Genomic DNA, 20,787 nt, shown 5'->3' on the forward strand with positions numbered 1-20,787 from the left:
CACAACATAGTCTTATTTGTGACGTTGCCACACGTTGGAATTCCAACCTCCATATGTTGGACAGACTATACGGACAAAGAAAAGCCATCACCGATTTCTTGATGATCCAAGCAGACCGGGGCTACTCCCCTGTATAACTTCAATGTGAACCAGTTGCAGCTCATACGTGACACCTGCCATTTGCTGAGGCCCTTTGGAGAAGCCACATTATATGTAAGTCTCAGGGATTACGGGATAAACAACGTAATTCCACTCCTACATTGCCTACAACAAACGATTGGCTGGTCACGGCAATGGAGATGTTGCGCCTACATCTCACGGCTACATGAGCCCTGTGGGGGCTGAACTCAAGGAGGCTGACGTGCAGAGTCGAGCACAGTTTAGGTTTGATGAGATGTGCTGTGTTTCTAGTCATCGGACAGGAGAGGAGGAGCATGATCAGCTAGAGGAGCTAGTGGGTTATTATGAGGAAGGTGAGACAGAGGACCCAGACACACAGTGGCAGTATGCAGTGGAGATGGAGGCAGGGAGTCCCTCCGAGTCACTGGCGCAAATGGCACGATGCTGCTCATTTGCTTGCGTAGTGACGCCCGAATTGTCAGAATTCATCAGCGGGATGACTTCTGGCTCTCCACCTTATTGGACCCTCGCTACCGTCACAGAATGGGGGCCTTTTTTACACCCACTGAGAGGGAGGACAAACGGACCTTCTACAGAGAGATCCGACATAGTCAGTTGGCCGATGCCTATCGGTGACATGGTTCATGCACTCGCAGGTCTGACTCGGGGGGCCCTCTGCGTTCACCTTCCACTGCCATGGCTGCTGGAGAGGGTAGGGGTGGCAGGAGCAGTACCAGCTCCATTATCAACAGCCTAAGCCTACAGTCGCTGATGAGTAGCTTTCTTCACCCGCATAGTGAAGCAACTCATCAGCAGCAGGTAGACATGGAGCAGGACCTGAGCTAGCAAGTGGTGGCTAGCTCAGGTCCTGGAAAAGTTGTCCTGCCCGGCCAGTAGTGTGCCATCAGAGCGGGTGTTTAGTGCGGCCGGGCCATAGTCACCCCAAGGCGAACTCGTCTGTCCACGAAAAATGTGGAGAGACTGACCTTTGCGAAGAGGAAACAGGCATGGATCAGCCAGGATTTCCACCCACCAATGCCAGATGCCTCATAGTAGATTGACCAAGCTTCTACACCAAGACTTCACAATTATGGTTAAGAACTCCTCTTGGGTACTGCGAATGCCTGTTCCTGACTGATCCTGTGCCTTTCAGGAACTACTTGCCCCACTGATGCTTCTGGCCTTGGGCTTTAAATTTTTGGATGTTTAGCAGTAGCTAAATACAGGGTGGGCCATTTATATGGTTGGCACATTAGTATATGTGAGGGGGGAAAACTTTTCAAGATGGTTGGTGACCATGGCAGCCATTTTGAAGTTGGCCATTTTGAATCCAACTTTTGTTTTTTCAATAGGAAGAGGGTCATGTGACACATCAAACTTATTGAGAATTTCACAAGTAAAACAATGATGTGCTTGGTTTTAATGTAACTTTATTCTTTCATGAGTTATTTACAAGTTTCTGACCACTTATAAAATGTGTTCAATGTGCTGCCCATTGTGTTGGATAATCAATGCAACCCTCTTCTCCCACTCCTCACACACTGATAGCAACACCGCAGGAGAAATGCTAGCACAGGCTTCCAGTATCCGTAGTTTCAGGTGCTGCAGAATGGGCAAAACAAAAATTGGAACAGGACTCTCAGTTTACTCTGAACATTTTGTTCAGTGATGAGGCAAACTTTTATGTGAATGGTGAAGTTAACAAACAAAACCACTGCTATTGGTCTGACACTAACCCACATTGGATAGTTCCCTCCAAGACTGTTGGAACACAAAAATTGATGGTATGGTGTGGTATATGGGGTACAAAGATAGTGGTGCCATTCTTCATCAATGGAAACCTCAAGGCCACTGGATATGCGAAATTGCTACATGATGATGTGTTTCCCTCTTTATGCACTGAAGCTGGCACGTTCCTTGAGTTTTTCCTGCAAGATGGTGCACCACCACATTATGGGTGACAGGTCCAAGCATTCCTAGATGAACAGTTTCCTGGAAAGTGGTTTGGTCGTCGGGGGCCAGTTGAATGGCCCCCCAAGGTCTCCCGATCTGACCCCCTTAGACTTTTATCTTTGGGGTCATCTGAAGGCAATTGTCTATGCTGTGAAGATACGAGATGTGCAGCACCTGAAACTACGGATACTGGAAGCCTGTGCTAGCATTTCTCCTGCGGTGTTGCTATCAGTGTGTGAAGAGTGGGAGAAGAGGGTTGCATTGACAATCCAACACAATGGGCAGCACATTGAACACATTTTATAAGTGGTCAGAAACTTGTAAATAACTTATGAAAGAATAATGTTAAGTTAAAACCAAGCACATCATTGTTTTTCTTGTGAAGTTCCCAATAAGTTTGATGTGTCACATGACCCTCTTCCTATTGAAAAAACAAAAGTTGGATTCAAAATGGCCAACTTCAAAATGGCCGCCATGGTCACCACCTGTCTTGAAAATTTTCCCCCCTCACATATACTATGTGCCACAAACAGGAAGTTAATATCACCAACCATTCCCATTTTATTAAGGTGTATCCATATAAATGGCCCACCTTGTACATGCTTAACCCCTTAAGGACGCAGGACGTAAATGTACGTCCTGGTGAGGTGGTACTTAACGCACCAGGACGTACATTTACGTCCTAAGCATAACCGCGGGCATCGGAGCGATGCCCGTGTCATGCGCGGCTGATCCCGGCTGCTGATCGCAGCCAGGGACCCGCCGGCAATGGCCGACGCCCGCGATCTCGCGGGCGTCCGCCATTAACCCCTCAGGTGCCGGGATCAATACAGATCCCGGCATCTGCGGCGGTTCGCGATTTAAATGAACGATCGGATCGCCCGCAGTGCTGCTGCGGGGATCCGATCATTCATAACGCCGCACGGAGGTCCCCTCTCCTTCCTCCGTGCGGCTCCCGGCGTCTCCTGCTCTAGTCTGTGATCGAGCAGACCAGAGCAGGAGATGACCGATAATACTGATCTGTTCTATGTCCTATACATAGAACAGATCAGTATTAGCAATCATGGTATTGCTATGAATAGTCCCCTATGGTAAAAAAAAAGTGAAAAATCCCCTCCCCCAATAAAAAAGTAAAACGTCCGTTTTTTCCTATTTTACCCCCAAAAAGCGTAAAAAACATTTTTTATAGACATATTTGGTATCGCCGCGTGCGTAAATGTCCGTAATATTAAAATAAAATGTTAATGATCCCGTACGGTGAACGGCGTGAACGAAAAAAAATAAAAAAAAGTCCAAAATTCCTACTTTTTTAATACATTTTATTTAAAAAAAAATTATAAAAAATGTATTAAAAGTTTTTTATATGCAAATGTGGTATCAAAAAAAAGTACAGATCATGGCGCAAAAAATGAGCCCCCATACCGCCACTTATACAGAAAAATAAAAAAGTTAGAGGTCATCAAAATAAAGGGATTATAAACGTACTAATTTGGTTAAAAAGTTTGTGATTTTTTTTAAGCGCAACAATAATATAAAAGTATATAATAATGGGTATCATTTTAATCGTATTGACCCTCAGAATAAAGAACACACGTCACTTTTACCATAAATTGTACGGCGTGAAAACAAAACATTCCAAAATTAGCAAAATTGCGTTTTTCGTTTGAATTTCCCCACAAAAATAGTGTTTTTTGGTTGTACCATACATTTTATGATATAATGAGTGATGTCATTACAAAGGACAACTGGTCGCGCAAAAAACAAGCCCTCATACTAGTCTGTGGATGAAAATATAAAAGAGTTATGATTTTTAGAAGGCGAGGAGGAAAAAATGAAAACGTAAAAATTAAATTAAAATGGGCTGAGTCCTTAAGGGGTTAATGCAAATTTCAACATTGATATTTAAATGTAAGGGGTTATGAAACCCTCTTTGGTACTGCGAATGCCTGCTCCTGACTGATCCTGTGTCTTTCAGGAACTACTTGCTTTACTGATGCTTCTTGCCTTGGGCCTTTAATTTTTGGAAGTTTAGCAGTAGCTAAATACATGCTTAATGCAAATTTCAACATTGATCTTTAAATGTAAGGGGTTATGAAACCTTCTTGGGTACTGCGAATGCCTGCTCCTCTCTGATCCTGTGTCTTTCAGGAACTTCTTGCCTCACTGATGCTTCTGGCCTTGGGCCATTAATTTTTGGATGTTTGCACTAGCTACATACATGCTTAATTGAAATTTCAAAATTGATTGTGCAATGTAAGGGATTATGAAAGCCTCTTGGGTACTGATGATACCTGCTCCTGACTGTGTGTTTCAGGAACTACTTGGCTTATTGATGCTTCTGGGCATGGGCCTTCAATTTTTGGATGTTTAGCACAAGCTAAATACATGCTTAATAGAAATTTCAACATTGATCTTTCAATGTAAGGGGTTATGAAACCCTCTTAGGTACTTCTGATGCCTTCTCCTGACTGCTCCTGTGTCTTTCAGGAACTACTTGGCTTACTGATACTTCAGGGCTTGGGCCTTAAATGTATGGATGTTTTGCACTAGCTGACATACATGCTTAATTGAGATTTCAACATTGATCTTTCAATCTTAGGGGTTATGAAATCCTCTTGTGTTCTGCTGATGCCTTTTCCTGACTGTGTCTTTCAGGAACTACTTGACTTACTGATGCTTCTGGGCTTGGGCCTCAAATTTTTGGATGGAAGCACTACCTAACATGCATCTTCAATAGAGATTTCAACATTCACCTTTTACTTTTAGGGGTTGTGAACCACTCTTGTGTACTCATGCTGCTTCCAGCTCCACTCTGTCAGCCCATTGGTCCTGTGACAGTGTTCGACTCCACCTCCTCATCCTCCACCATGTCCTCAGCCTCCACTGCCCGGTCTCAGTGGCACTTCAGCATACCATGTGTACAGGGCATGGCGGTGTCATGCTGATCTTCACATGGTTTGCCTTGGTGAAAAGTGTTGGAACAATGGCCGGCCAGGGCAATGGAGACATTGCGCCTACATCTCACGGCCACATGAGCCCTGTGGGGGCTTGTTAGATTTGGCCCTTTGTACCCACACGCCGGGGTCTAGGACACTAAAACAAAATTATTAATTTAAATTTCAAAATTTTAAATTTAAATAAAAAAATCTCAATGGTCTCCTCATGCTTCAGCCAACTCCAGGCTGTGTCATTCAGGCAATATATGGTTTTCTGATACTGCTGCTGGGCCTGGGAATAAAACTGTTGTTATGGTAAGTACCACTAGCTATCCAAATTCTTCATTTTAAATTTCAAAAATTCCTCTTTTTTTTTGGGGGGGGGGGGGGGGGTATTGTGAAGCTATGGGGTCTCCTCATGCTTCAGCCAACTCCAGGCTGTGTCATTCAGGCAATATATGGTTACTGTTACTGCTGCTGGGCCTGGTTCTGAGAATAAAAATGTTGTTATGGTAGGTAGCACTAGCAATCCAAAATCTTCCGTTTAAATTTCTGAATTCATCTTTTAATCTTAGGGATTGGGAAGGCCTAGCGTCTACTCATGCTGCTGCCAACTCCTGGCTGTGCCATTCAACCACTATATGATCTCCTCACGCTGCCAACACCTCCACGCTGTGTCATTCAGCCACTATATGGTCTCCTCATGCTGCCAACACCTCCACACTGTGTCATTCAGCCACTATATGGTCACCTCTTGCTGCCAAAACCTCCACGCTGTGTCATTTAGCCACTTTATGGTCTCCTCATGCTGACAAAACCTCCAGGTTGTGTCATTCAGCTACTATATGGTCTCTTCATGCTGACAAAACCTCCACGCTGTGTCATTTAGCCACTATATGGTCTCCTCATACTGATGCCACCACCAGGCTCTGTCATTGTGCCGCTCTGCGGCAGTGATTCTAAAAGCGATGTCGGTAATCTGCATGTTATTCTGAATAACAGTATTATTTCACTACCCCAGCACACTCCATATGCATGTTAGAACACAGCAAAGTGTTCAATACCCCTATTGAGGCTCTCTGTAGGCCAGAAATAGCCTATTTTAATACTCAAACCTCTGTGCTATATTAGTGACACGCCTATTGAAGACTGTACTAAGAGATGGCGGGACTATGTCTATTGAGGAGACATTGGTTTGTGTTACGCCGAGCGCTCCGGGTCCCCGCTCCTCCCCGGAGCGCTCGCTTCACTCTCCCCGCGGCAGCGCTCCGGTCACGTCCTCTGACCCGGGGCGCTGCGATTCCGCTGCCAGCCGGGATGCGATTCGCGATGCGGGTAGCGCCCGCTCGCGATGCGCACCCCGGCTCCCCTACCTGACTCGCTCTCCGTCTGTTCTGTCCCGGCGCGCGCGGCCCCGCTCCCTAGGGCGCGCGCGCGCCGGGTCTCTGCGATTTAAAGGGCCACTGCGCCGCTGATTGGCGCAGTGGTTCCAATTAGTGTTTACACCTGTGCACTTCCCTATATCACCTCACTTCCCCTTCACTCCCTCGCCGGATCTTGTTGCCTTAGTGCCAGTGAAAGCGTTCCTTGTGTGTTCCTTGCCTGTGTTTCCAGACCTTCTGCCGTTGCCCCTGACTACGATCCTTGCTGCCTGCCCCGACCTTCTGCTACGTCCGACCTTGCTTTTGCCTACTCCCTTGTACCGCGCCTATCTTCAGCAGCCAGAGAGGTGAGCCGTTGCTAGTGGATACGACCTGGTCACTACCGCCGCAGCAAGACCATCCCGCTTTGCGGCGGGCTCTGGTGAAAACCAGTAGTGGCTTAGAACCGGTCCACTAGCACGGTCCACGCCAATCCCTCTCTGGCACAGAGGATCCACTACCTGCCAGCCGGCATCGTGACAGTAGATCCGGCCATGGATCCCGCTGAAGTTCCTCTGCCAGTTGTCGCTGACCTCACCACGGTGGTCGCCCAGCAGTCACAACAGATAGCGCAACAAGGCCAACAGCTGTCTCAACTGACCGTTATGCTACAACGGTTGCTACCACAGCTTCAGCAGTCATCTCCTCCGTCAGCTCCTGCACCTCCTCCGCAGCGAGTGACCGCTCCTGGGATACGCTTATCCTTGCCGGATAAATTTGATGGGGACTCTAAGTTTTGCCGTGGCTTTCTTTCCCAATGTTCCCTGCATCTGGAGATGATGTCGGACCTGTTTCCCACTGAAAGGTCTAAGGTGGCTTTCGTAGTCAGCCTTCTGTCCGGAAAAGCCCTGTCATGGGCCACACCGCTCTGGGACCGCAATGACCCCGTCACTGCCTCTGTACACTCCTTCTTCTCGGAAATCCGAAGTGTCTTTGAGGAACCTGCCCGAGCCTCTTCTGCTGAGACTGCCCTGTTGAACCTGGTCCAGGGTAATTCTTCCGTTGGCGAGTATGCCGTACAATTCCGTACTCTTGCTTCAGAATTGTCCTGGAATAATGAGGCCCTCTGCGCGACCTTCAAAAAAGGCCTATCCAGCAACATTAAAGATGTTCTGGCCCCACGAGAAATTCCTGCTAATCTACATGAACTTATTCACCTAGCCACTCGCATTGACATGCGTTTTTCCGAAAGGCGTCAGGAACTCCGCCAAGATATGGACTCTGTTCGCACGAGGCGTTTCTTCTCCTCGGCTCCTCTCTCCTCTGGTCCCCTGCAATCTGTTCCTGTGCCTCCCGCCGTGGAGGCTATGCAGGTCGACCGGTCTCGCCTGACACCTCAAGAGAGGACACGACGCCGTATGGAGAACCTCTGCCTGTACTGTGCTAGTACCGAACACTTCCTGAGAGATTGTCCTATCCGTCCTCCCCGCCTGGAAAGACGTACGCTGACTCCGCACAAAGGTGAGACAGTCCTTGATGTCTACTCTGCTTCTCCACGTCTTACTGTGCCTGTGCGGATGTCTGCCTCTGCCTTCTCCTTCTCTACAGTGGCCTTCTTGGACTCTGGATCTGCAGGAAATTTTATTTTAGCCTCTCTCGTCAAAAGGTTCAACATCCCGGTGACCAGTCTCGCCAGACCCCTCTACATCAATTGTGTAAATAATGAAAGATTGGACTGTACCATACGTTTCCGCACGGAGCCCCTTCTTATGAGCATCGGATCTCATCATGAGAGGATTGAACTTTTTGTCCTCCCCAATTGCACCTCGGAAATTCTCCTTGGACTTCCCTGGCTTCAACTTCATTCCCCTACCCTGGATTGGTCCACTGGGGAGATCAAGAGTTGGGGGTCCTCTTGTTCCAAGAACTGTCTAAAACCGGTTCCCAGTAACCCTTGCCGTAACTCTGTGGTTCCTCCAGTAACCGGTCTCCCTAAGGCCTATATGGACTTCGCGGATGTTTTCTGCAAAAAACAAGCTGAGACTCTACCTCCTCACAGGCCTTATGATTGCCCTATCGACCTCCTCCCGGGCACTACTCCACCCCGGGGCAGAATTTATCCTCTCTCTGCCCCAGAGACTCTTGCCATGTCCGAATACGTCCAGGAGAATCTAAAAAAGGGCTTTATCCGTAAATCCTCCTCTCCTGCCGGAGCCGGATTTTTCTTTGTGTCCAAAAAAGATGGCTCCCTACGTCCTTGCATTGACTACCGCGGTCTTAATAAAATCACGGTTAAGAACCGCTACCCCTTACCCCTCATCTCTGAACTCTTTGATCGCCTCCAAGGTGCCCACATCTTCACTAAATTGGACTTAAGAGGCGCCTATAACCTCATCCGCATCAGAGAGGGGGACGAGTGGAAAACGGCATTTAACACCAGAGATGGACACTTTGAGTATCTGGTCATGCCCTTTGGACTGTGCAACGCCCCTGCCGTCTTCCAAGACTTTGTCAATGAAATTTTTCGTGATCTGTTATACTCCTGTGTTGTTGTATATCTGGACGATATCCTAATTTTTTCTGCCAATCTAGAAGAACACCGCCAGCATGTCCGTATGGTTCTTCAGAGACTTCGTGACAACCAACTCTATGCCAAAATTGAGAAATGTCTGTTTGAATGCCAATCTCTTCCTTTTCTAGGATATTTGGTCTCTGGCCAGGGACTACAGATGGATCCAGACAAACTCTCTGCCGTCTTAGATTGGCCACGCCCCTCCGGACTCCGTGCTATCCAACGCTTTTTGGGGTTCGCCAATTATTACAGGCAATTTATTCCACATTTTTCTACCATTGTGGCTCCTATCGTGGCTTTAACCAAAAAAAATGCTGATCCCAAGTCCTGGCCTCCTCAAGCAGAAGACGCCTTTAAACGACTCAAGTCTGCCTTTTCTTCGGCTCCCGTCCTCTCCAGACCTGACCCTTCCAAACCCTTCCTATTGGAGGTTGATGCCTCCTCAGTGGGAGCTGGAGCTGTTCTTCTACAAAAAAATTCTTCCGGGCATGCTGTCACTTGTGGTTTTTTCTCTAGGACCTTCTCTCCAGCGGAGAGGAACTACTCCATCGGGGATCGAGAGCTTCTAGCCATTAAATTAGCACTTGAGGAATGGAGGCATCTGCTGGAGGGATCAAGTTCTCCTGTTATTATCTACACCGACCACAAGAACCTCTCCTACCTCCAGTCTGCCCAACGGCTGAATCCTCGCCAGGTCCGGTGGTCTCTGTTCTTTGCCCGATTTAATTTTGAGATTCACTTTCGTCCTGCCGATAAGAACATTAGGGCCGATGCTCTCTCTCGTTCCTCGGATGCCTCTGAAGTTGAACTCTCTCCGCAACACATCATTCCACCTGACTGCCTGATCTCCACTTCTCCTGCCTCCATCAGGCAGACTCCTCCAGGAAAGACCTTTGTTTCTCCTCGCCAACGCCTCGGAATCCTCAAATGGGGTCACTCCTCCCATCTCGCAGGTCATGCGGGTATCAAGAAATCTGTGCAACTCATCTCCCGCTTCTATTGGTGGCCGACTCTGGAGACGGATGTTGTGGACTTTGTGCGAGCCTGCACTATCTGTGCCCGGGATAAGACTCCTCGCCAGAAGCCCGCTGGTTTTCTTCATCCTCTGCCTGTCCCCGAACAGCCTTGGTCTCTGATTGGTATGGATTTTATTACTGATTTACCCCCTTCCCGTGGCAACACTGTTATTTGGGTGGTCGTTGATCGATTCTCCAAAATGGCACATTTCATCCCTCTTCCTGGTCTTCCTTCTGCGCCTCAGTTGGCTAAACAATTTTTTGTACACATTTTTCGTCTTCACGGGTTGCCTACGCAGATTGTCTCGGATAGAGGCGTCCAATTCGTGTCTAAATTCTGGAGGGCTCTCTGTAAACAACTCAAGATTAAATTAAATTTTTCTTCTGCATATCATCCCCAGTCCAATGGACAAGTAGAAAGGATTAACCAGATCTTGGGTGATTATTTGCGACATTTTGTTTCCTCCCGCCAGGATGACTGGGCAGATCTCCTCCCATGGGCCGAATTCTCGTATAACTTCAGGGTCTCTGAGTCTTCCTCCAAATCCCCATTTTTCGTGGTGTACGGCCGTCACCCTCTTCCCCCCCTCCCTACTCCCTTGCCCTCTGGTCTGCCCGCTGTGGATGAAATTTCTCGTGACCTTTCCATCATATGGAGAGAGACCCAAAATTCTCTCTTACAGGCTTCATCACGCATGAAGAAGTTCGCGGATAAGAAAAGAAGAGCTCCCCCCGTTTTTTCCCCTGGAGACAAGGTATGGCTCTCCGCTAAATATGTCCGCTTCCGTGTCCCTAGCTACAAGTTGGGACCACGCTATCTTGGTCCTTTCAAAATTTTGTGTCAAATTAATCCTGTCTCTTATAAACTTCTTCTTCCTCCCTCTCTTCGTATCCCTAATGCCTTTCACGTCTCTCTTCTCAAACCACTCATCCTCAACCGTTTTTCTCCCAAATCTGTTCCTCCCACTCCTGTTTCCGGCTCCTCGGACATCTTCTCGGTCAAAGAAATTTTAGCTGCCAAAAAGGTCAGAGGGAAAAAATTTTTTTTAGTGGACTGGGAGGGTTGTGGTCCTGAAGAGAGATCCTGGGAACCTGAGGACAACATCCTAGACAAAAGTCTGCTCCTCAGGTTCTCAGGCTCTAAGAAGAGGGGGAGACCCAAGGGGGGGGGTACTGTTACGCCGAGCGCTCCGGGTCCCCGCTCCTCCCCGGAGCGCTCGCTTCACTCTCCCCGCGGCAGCGCTCCGGTCACGTCCTCTGACCCGGGGCGCTGCGATTCCGCTGCCAGCCGGGATGCGATTCGCGATGCGGGTAGCGCCCGCTCGCGATGCGCACCCCGGCTCCCCTACCTGACTCGCTCTCCGTCTGTTCTGTCCCGGCGCGCGCGGCCCCGCTCCCTAGGGCGCGCGCGCGCCGGGTCTCTGCGATTTAAAGGGCCACTGCGCCGCTGATTGGCGCAGTGGTTCCAATTAGTGTTTACACCTGTGCACTTCCCTATATCACCTCACTTCCCCTTCACTCCCTCGCCGGATCTTGTTGCCTTAGTGCCAGTGAAAGCGTTCCTTGTGTGTTCCTTGCCTGTGTTTCCAGACCTTCTGCCGTTGCCCCTGACTACGATCCTTGCTGCCTGCCCCGACCTTCTGCTACGTCCGACCTTGCTTTTGCCTACTCCCTTGTACCGCGCCTATCTTCAGCAGCCAGAGAGGTGAGCCGTTGCTAGTGGATACGACCTGGTCACTACCGCCGCAGCAAGACCATCCCGCTTTGCGGCGGGCTCTGGTGAAAACCAGTAGTGGCTTAGAACCGGTCCACTAGCACGGTCCACGCCAATCCCTCTCTGGCACAGAGGATCCACTACCTGCCAGCCGGCATCGTGACAGTTTGTAAAGGAGGAAGATTCCATCACCTTCTATGCAGGTTGACAATTCAACTGACAGTGAATTAGAGAGCACTTGCCTGACTGAGAGACTGTGAGTTAGAAAGCACTGGCTTAAAGGGGTTATCCAGGAAAAAACTTTTTTTAATATATATCAACTGTCTCCAGAAAGTTAGACAGATTTGTAAATTACTTCTATTAAAAAATCTTAATCCTTTCAGTACTTATGAGCTTCTGAAGTTAAGGTTGTTCTTTTCTGTCGTGCTCTCTGATGACACGTGTCTCGGGAACCATCCAGTTTAGAAGAGGTTTGCTATGGGGATTTGCTTCTAAACTGGGCGGTTCCTGAGACACGTGTCATCAGAGAGCACTTAGACAGAAAAGAACAACCTTAACTTCAGAAGCTCAAAAGTACTGAAAGGATTAAGATTTTTTAATAGAAGTAATTCACAAATCTGTTTAACTTTTTGGAGCCAGTTGACATATATATATATATATATATATATATATATAAAGTTTTTTCCTGGATAACCCCTTTAACTAATAAGAGTCTTTGATTTGAAGTTAACATTTCAGTTCTCAATCCTAGAAAGATTTATGCCATAATCCTCAATAAATCTTTGAATTGTTGAAGTGAATGTGTTTCTGCGGGTGTCTTTTAAGTCCCACTTGGTAATGGTGGATCAAGAGTCCATGGTATTCATCCATTCCTTTCTTACCACAAGAACCTGTAGACCTGCCTTTGGTATAAGTCACCCAAAAAAGAAGCAAATTGGAAGACAACACTCCAAATGGGATACAATAAACATGATGTTTTATTCACCCATCAAATAGAGAAATTTGACATATAAGTCACCCAGTGACTTAAAGGGATATTCTGGGGGGGAAAAAAATAATTTTATGCTGACGCTGGTGTAAAAGTGAAAATGAAAGTTATTCTTTCCAGACCCCAGCTCCCATTTCAGCTGCTGCTGATTCCTTGTTACTCATCTTTTCTGCCTACTTCCAAGACAAGATGTCTCAGAAGCACCTGCCAGCTCAACCAATCACTGGGGTATCGGGATAGGTAAGTATAACTTTTTTCATTATTACACCAGCCCCAGCATAATGTAAAAAAATGCTTAAAGTGGAATAACCCTTTTTATAACTTGTAAAAACTTGTATAACGCCAAGTTTACAACTTGTATAGGAATGATGGAATTTTGTGTAGTTATTCTGTAAACTGTGCCTAATCTCTTAAGCATTATAGTTTGCTAAAGTTCTAAATTACTTTTTTTTCCCCATAAGGTTACTGGATTCTTCAAAGGAATGTCCTTCCCTTTGGCTAGTATTGCAGTTTACAACTCTGTAGTGTTTGGTGTCTTCAGTAATGCCCAAAGATATATTAGTCAGTATCGAGGTACCAGCCGAAGACATTTTCCTGATCTTATAGACCTGACTTTTGCAAGCATGTTAGCTGGATGTGTTTCTGTGGGGATTGGTGGTCCTGTTGACCTGGTAAAGATAAAACTGCAAATGCAAACGCAATTGGCTTCTTCAGGTAAAAATACATATTTTTTTTATTATTAGTGTGATCCTTAAAAAAACTATACATAACTGCTCAGATTTATTTTATTAAATTAACACTCACAGTATATTTGTGTCTACATAGATTGAGAGGTTTCAAGTGCAACTGTCATTTCAGGTAACCTTTCAGGATACGTTCTTGTGGGTGTACATGAGGAGTAGCACTATTTTTGCCATTATGTCATTTTCCCTGAGTACCCCTGCAGGCTCCATCTCCTTGTCAGCTTTCCCAGACATCAGCTCCAAAAAAAAGAAGGCTAACCTTTATAGTTACTCCCATTTTATACAATCAAAGCCCAGGTGTTTCTGCTTCCCTCTGTCTCTGTAGCAAACTCACAGAAGAAGCCGCAGCATTGAAAACATTATAGAGTAGTATTTGACCAGTACTTTCCTTAGCAAGCAGATAAGAAGCCAGGAGAAAGGGGAAGGCCGCCTCGTAAGTGGAGAAGGAAGCACTTTTCTCTAATAATATATATTAAAGGGGTACTACCGTGGAAACCTTTTTTTTTTTATCAACTGGTGCCAGAAAGTTAAACAGATTTGTAAATCACTTCTATTAAAAATCTTAATCCTTCAAGTACATTTTAGGGGCTGTATACTAAAGAGAAATCCAAAAAGAAATGCATTTCCTGTGATGTCCTGACCACAGTGCTCTCTGCTGACCTCTGCTGTCCATTTTAGAAACTGTCCAGAGAAGCATATGTTTGCTATGGGGATTTTCTCCAGTTCCTAAAATGGACAGCAGAGGTCAGCAGAGAGCACTGTGGTCAGGACATCAGAGGAAATGCATTTCGTTTTTGGATTTCTCTTTAGCATACAGCCCCTAAAAAGTACTGGAAGGATTAAGATTTTTATATAGAAGTGATTTACAAATCTGTTTAACTATCTGGCACCAGTTGATTAAAAAAAAAATGTTTTCCACGGTAGTACCCCTTTAACCCCTTAAGGACTCAGCCCATTTTGGCCTTAAGGACTCAGACAATTTAATTTTTACGTTTTCATTTTTTCCTCCTCGCCTTCTAAAAATCATAACTCTTTTATATTTTCATCCACAGACTAGTATGAGGGCTTGTTTTTTGCGCGACCAGTTGTCCTTTGTAATGACATCACTCATTATATCATAAAATGTATGGCGCAACCAAAAAACACTATTTTTGTGGGGAAATTAAAACGAAAAACGCAATTTTGCTAATTTTGGAAGGTTTTGTTTTCACGCCGTACAATTTCTGGTAAAAATGACATGTGTTCTTTATTCTGAGGGTCAATACGATTAAAATGATACCCATTATTATATACTTTTATATTATTGTTGCGCTTAAAAAAAATCACAAACTTTTTAACCAAATTAGTACGTTTATAATCCCTTTATTTTGATGACCTATAACTTTTTTATTTTTCCGTATAAGCGGCGGTATGGGGGCTCATTTTTTGCGCCATGATCTGTACTTTTTTTTGATACCACATTTGTATATAAAAAACTTTTAATACATTTTTTATAATTTTTTTTTTAATAAAATGTATTAAAAAAGTAGGAATTTTGGACTTTTTAAATTTTTTTTCGTTCACGCCGTTCACCGTACGGGATCATTAACATTTTATTTTAATAGTTCGGACATTTACGCACGCGGCGATACCAAATATGTCTATAAAAAATGTTTTTTACGCTTTTTGGGGGTAAAATAGGAAAAAACGGACGTTTTACTTTTTTATTGGGGGAGGGGATTTTTCACTTTTTTTTTACTTTTACTTTTACATTTTTTTTTACACTTGAATAGTCCCCATAGGGGACTATTCATAGCAATACCATGATTGCTAATACTGATCTGTTCTATGTATAGGACATAGAACAGATCAGTATTATCGGTCATCTCCTGCTCTGGTCTGCTCGATCACAGACCAGAGCAGGAGACGCCGGGAGCCGCACGGAGGAAGGAGAGGGGACCTCCGTGCGGCGTTATGAATGATCGGATCCCCGCAGCAGCGCTGCGGGCGATCCGATCGTTCATTTTAATCGCGAACTGCCGCAGATGCCGGGATCTGTATTGATCCCGGCACCTGAGGGGTTAATGGCGGACGCCCGCGAGATCGCGGGCGTCGGCCATTGCCGGCGGGTCCCTGGCTGCGATCAGCAGCCGGGATCAGCCGCGCATGACACGGGCATCGCTCCGATGCCCGCGGTTATGCTCAGGACGTAAATGTACGTCCTGGTGCGTTAAGTACCACCTCACCAGGACGTACATTTACGTCCTGCGTCCTTAAGGGGTTAAAGAGTGTCTTAACTTGTTCCATTCATTTATGCAACATTGTTTAAAATGACAGTCACACTTTCAGGCTTCATTCAGCAAATTTTGCTTATAATAAGGCACAGACTTTAGTGGGGATTTTCTGCTCCAAACATTACGCCAGCTAAATTGTTTTATATGGGATTCTAATGCACATTCTTTGGGCGGAATTCTGCTGGATATCATGGTTGTGTATGAGACACCGCACATCAGTGCGGGCCCACCAAGGATGATTTTGGCTCCACCTGCTGCAATCAGACATTCAGATGGCAGAATTCTTCCGGGTGAATGTCCACAGCATTAATGAGCCCTTTTTCAGTAAGAAAATAAGCAACAGAAAATAAACAGCTGAAAATATGCAGCAGAAATTTTGCACTAAAATACTCCCATGTGAACGGACCCTAATGGCTCATTCCCACATGTGGATTTAATTGCGAGTTTGCAGCGTTTTTCCTGCTGCGAGACAGATTTTTGACAGTGTAATTAGCTCTGCAGAGAATCAGCCGAAGACCCAATTGAAGTCAATTGGGTCTGTGGCGGATATTATACAGCAGAAATTCAGCTGCCAAAAATCTGTCCCAGAGAGCCCCTCATTCAAACCCGCAGCGGGAAACATGCTGTGATCTTGCAATAAAATCTGCCCATGTGAACGAGCCTTAAAAAGGTTTTCTGTGCAGAGTGTGTTTTTTTGTTATTCTGCTATATTGCTGGGGCAAGTCCCTGTCACATTTCTCTTCTTCACTACTTCTGGTTACATGCCGAGTGGACAGGAAATGCACGCATAGCCTAGACAGCATGGAGATCAGCTGTTGAGCAGGCATTTCTGTTCCACACAGTGCATCACCACAAGCAGTGAATAAGAGGACCGTGATAAACATATTGGCCCTGATTTACTGTTGTAAACCCGACCTGTTTTGCCAGACTGTTCGCCAGATTCTGGCGCATGCACCAGAAATGATGTCTGCACAACAATCTGCACCAGAATCTGTGCCAGAATTAAAAAAAAATAAAAAACGCCAAACTCTCCATTTTACTGAGAGAACACGGAAAAGGGGCATGGCCATCGTGAAAGGGGTGTGGCTACTGAAAAGAACCGTGTCCCAATTTTTTTTTTACAAAAACCCAACATACTGTATTTACTAAGGTTTCCACAGAAAATGAAGTGGATTTGTGGAAACCCCCACAGATCAGAGCATGTGTAGAAAAAGAAAATATAGGGAAAAGTGCAAAATGTAGGGAAAATTTGTAAATACTGTGGAAAAAAAATTGTAGGGAATTAAAACCCACGAGGGAATAAACTCCACTCCACTCTTCCAAGCAAATACCTATAGCAAACCTATCATGCTCTGGACAGTACTCGATACGGACAGAGGTGTCAGCAAAGAGCACTGTGATCAGACTGAAAAGAACTCCAGAAATAAATACAACTTCCTGTGGAGCATACAGCGGCTGCAAGGATTAAGATTTTTTAATAGAAGTCATTTACAAATCTGTTTAACTTTCTGGCACCAGTTGATATAAAGAAAATTATTTTCCATTGGAGTACCCCTTTAAGAAGTTTGCACCTCTGAACAAATCTTAGTCCAACCAGGGATGCATTTTCCATTAGGCGCCCATGGGCCTTGGGCAACAGTGTTAAGGGGCAGCACTTAATTGAGTTAAAAAAATTATAAATATTATTTTTTATTTATCTCCTGATGCCATGTTTTGGCCTGGAAATTTTTTTTCCCTTTAGGCTATTTTCACATGGCGGAAACAAGCTAATGTGTGGAATGTCTGCTTGTGTTTTCTGGGCAGACATTTGCCCACATTTGTAGCTGTGTGAACATAGCCTTAAAGGACAACTGTAGTGGTCAAAAATCCCTGCCCAAATGTTCCCCAAACAAAAGTTATACAATTCAGTCAATTAGTTCTATTTACCTATATGCAGCCGTTTCTGAGATATTAGAGTTGCCAGCATAGCCCAGTAGTCCTGCGTCCGTCCCCTATTCATTACATTGCAGCCGCCATCATGGGGACAGAGATCTCTTCCTCCCAGCAGTGTTTGTGCTCCCCCTAGCCTCTGTCAGGTCCTCCCTGCTTATGCATATGCATGAGCCGGTGCTTTCTGAGGCAGCCATAGGCTCATCCTCAGAAACGCCCCTATCTATAAGATTCAAGCAGGGGGAGAATGAGGACGTCCACAGCTCCTCCCCCCTTCCCTGCTCTGTCTACATAGGACCTCACTTATCACGGGGAGGTTTCAAGTTTTCATGGGGGAAACACAGAGCAAACCACAGAGCAGGGAGGGGGGAGGGGAGGACGTGTGTGGAGGAGACATATTACACTGCAGGGGCTGGTGGTGTATAGACTACAGGGAATAAATATCATACTGGAGATGATTCTGTGTGTGAGAGGGGGGGACTACTGAATGACACATGCTGGGAGTTGTAGTCCCTGTTGTGTGTGTGTATGCCAGTGTTTCCCAACCAGGGAATGCTGGGAGTAGTAGTTTTGCAACATCTGGAGGCACCCTGGTTGGGAAACACTGGTGTATGAACTACAACTCCCAGGAGACTACAGAGATACAATAGAGGTGTTTGTGAACTACAACTCCCAGGAGATTACAGAGATACAATAGAGGTGTTGGTGAACTACAACCCCCAGGAAACTACAGAGATACAATAGAGGTGTTGGTGACATACAACTCCCAGGAGACTACAGAGATACAATACAGGTGTTGGTGAACTACAACTCCCAGGAGACTACAGAGATACAATACAGGTGTTGGTGAACTACAACTCCCAGCCAGGAGACTATAGAGATACAATATAGGTGTTGGTGAACTACAACTCCCAGGAGACTACTGAGATACAATAGAGGTGTTGGTGAACTACAACCCCCAGGAGACTACAGAGATACAATAGAGGTGTTGGTGAACTACAACTCCCAGGAGACTCCTGATACAGTAGAGGTGTTGGTGAACTACAACTCCCAGGAGACTACTGAGATACAATAGAGGAGTTGGTGAACTACAAATCCCAGGAGACTACTGAGATACAAGAGAGGAGTTGGTGAACTACAACTCCGAGGAGACTACTGATACAATAGAGGTGTTGGTGAACTACAAATCCCAGGAGACTACTGAGATACAATAGAGGTGTTGGTGAACTACAACTCCCAGGAGACTACTTGTGTGATTGAGTGTATACAGGAGAGCCGAGTGTGATTGTGTGTCTCTGCTCTGCTGTATACACTCGATCACACACTCAGCTCTGCTGTATACACACGATCACACACTCAGCTCTGCTGTATGCACCTGATCACACACTCGGCTCTGCTGTATGCACCTGATCACACACTCGGCTCTGCTGTATACACACAATCACACACTCGGCTCTGCTGTATAGACACAATCACACTCGGCTCTCCTATATACACTCGATCACACACTCAGCTCTGCTGTATACACACAATCACACTCTCGGCCCTGCTGTATACACACATTCACACACTCGGCTCTGCTGTATACATATGATCACACACTCGGCTCTGCTTTATATACTCAAACAGCAGAAAGCTGTCACGGCATGCTTGGATGTATAGTCTTACAACAGCTGGAGTCACCTCTGCAACTCCAAGCATGCACATACAGCAGAAAGCTGACAGGGCATTCTGGGATTTGTAGTCTTGCAACAGCTGGAGGCACCACTGGAATTCCCAGCATGCCCGAACAGCATATAAAATAACTGGGCATGCTTGGAGTTGTAGTTGTGAAAAAGATGGAGGGACCCCTATCAGAACAGTTTTATAGACAAACAATTATGTTTTTTTTTACCATTTTTACTTTCACTATCCACTCTCCAGTACCCACACTACAGTGAGCACGGAGGCAGCCTGCTTCATCACTGGACAGGAGCCAGCATGGGGAGGGGGAGATGAGCAGAAGGGGAGGGTGTATGCATAGGGAAGGGAGATGTGGGCGTTACAATATAATAATTTGCTCGGGGGGATAGAACAGGGGGAGGGCAGCAGCTTACAGGAAGTAAGCACAAGGCATGATGGGAGATGTAGTTTTACTTTCACTTCTCCTCCGTAATTTGTGTGCTGATAACGGGAGAACGACTGGGCCAATTTTGATGGGGGAGACATCGTTGGAAAGGTCTTTCAAAGACCTATTAAATGAGGTAAAAAAAAAGTTTTTTTGCCCAGCACTGCAGATGTCCTTTAATGGAATCTACATGGGTCAGAACTGCTATAAATATTACCTGCAGAATTTCACTTTCTCAGTATAGAAGATGAAGTGTAGAAAATGCGAGGTCTTTGGCGCAATCCGTCAAATGGGATCACAGCACGTGATATATAGATAAAAAGTCCATTTATTAGATACCAGGAACAGATGCGTTTCGAGGGCCAAGCAGCCTCTTTATCAATGTTACAAGTGGTATGTACAACAGTAAAAACAGAATGCTTTAAATAGATAAAAAGGGCTCAACAGTAGATTAGGTGTCGGGTGTCTGACATCAGCCTGCCTCCCGGAAACGCAGGAGACTGACGTATTCTGTACACAATGTCATAACAATGCTTGGGAAAATTAGATGTCAATTTAGTGTAATCACCTCTGTCGAGGTCCTGTATAGTGTGGGTATGATTAAAATGGTGTGGGCAACTAGCGCCATGAGCAGGATGCCAGGATGGAGTGGCGATCAGTCTCCTGCCTGGCGCCGGGATCGCAGGCAGCCCAGAGCTGCACGCATACGTAGCGAGGCAGGAGTCGGGTTGCTAGGGACGCTGAAAGGGTTTGCGCATGCGCGCGGGACGAATGAATGGACACACATGGACATGGACGTCAGCATACTAGAAAAATGCACAATTTGATTTAGATGCAAAGTGCATATGTTGAGCAGGGTATAGGGGGCTCAGCGCCATGTAGGAGGATGCCAGGAGGAAGTAACAAACAGACTTCTGTCTGGCGCCGGGAGGCAGAAGGCAGAAGTCGGGTTGTTATGGACGCTAGAAGTTCGCGCATGCGCACAAGTCGAATAAAGAAGGCTTGGTTTCAATTGGGTGTTGATTGGAGGAGGATCCAGCGCGACAGTGTTGGTGATTGTCTCAGTGGCGTTAGC

The 20,787-nt window shown here is 45.9% G+C and overlaps 1 protein-coding gene across 1 annotated transcript in view; it reads left to right on the forward strand.

Moving 5' to 3' along the window:
* SLC25A48 (solute carrier family 25 member 48) overlaps positions 1-20,787 on the forward strand; it is a 183,620-nt gene that overhangs the window by 102,746 nt on the left and 60,087 nt on the right. Inside the window, exon 4 of the mRNA XM_056569460.1 lies at positions 13,122-13,374. Coding sequence (XP_056425435.1) covers positions 13,122-13,374 — 253 coding nt within the window. The remainder of the gene's footprint in view (positions 1-13,121; positions 13,375-20,787) is intronic.

Source organism: Hyla sarda, chromosome 4, assembly GCF_029499605.1.
Source record: "Hyla sarda isolate aHylSar1 chromosome 4, aHylSar1.hap1, whole genome shotgun sequence".
Taxonomy (NCBI): domain Eukaryota; kingdom Metazoa; phylum Chordata; class Amphibia; order Anura; family Hylidae; genus Hyla; species Hyla sarda.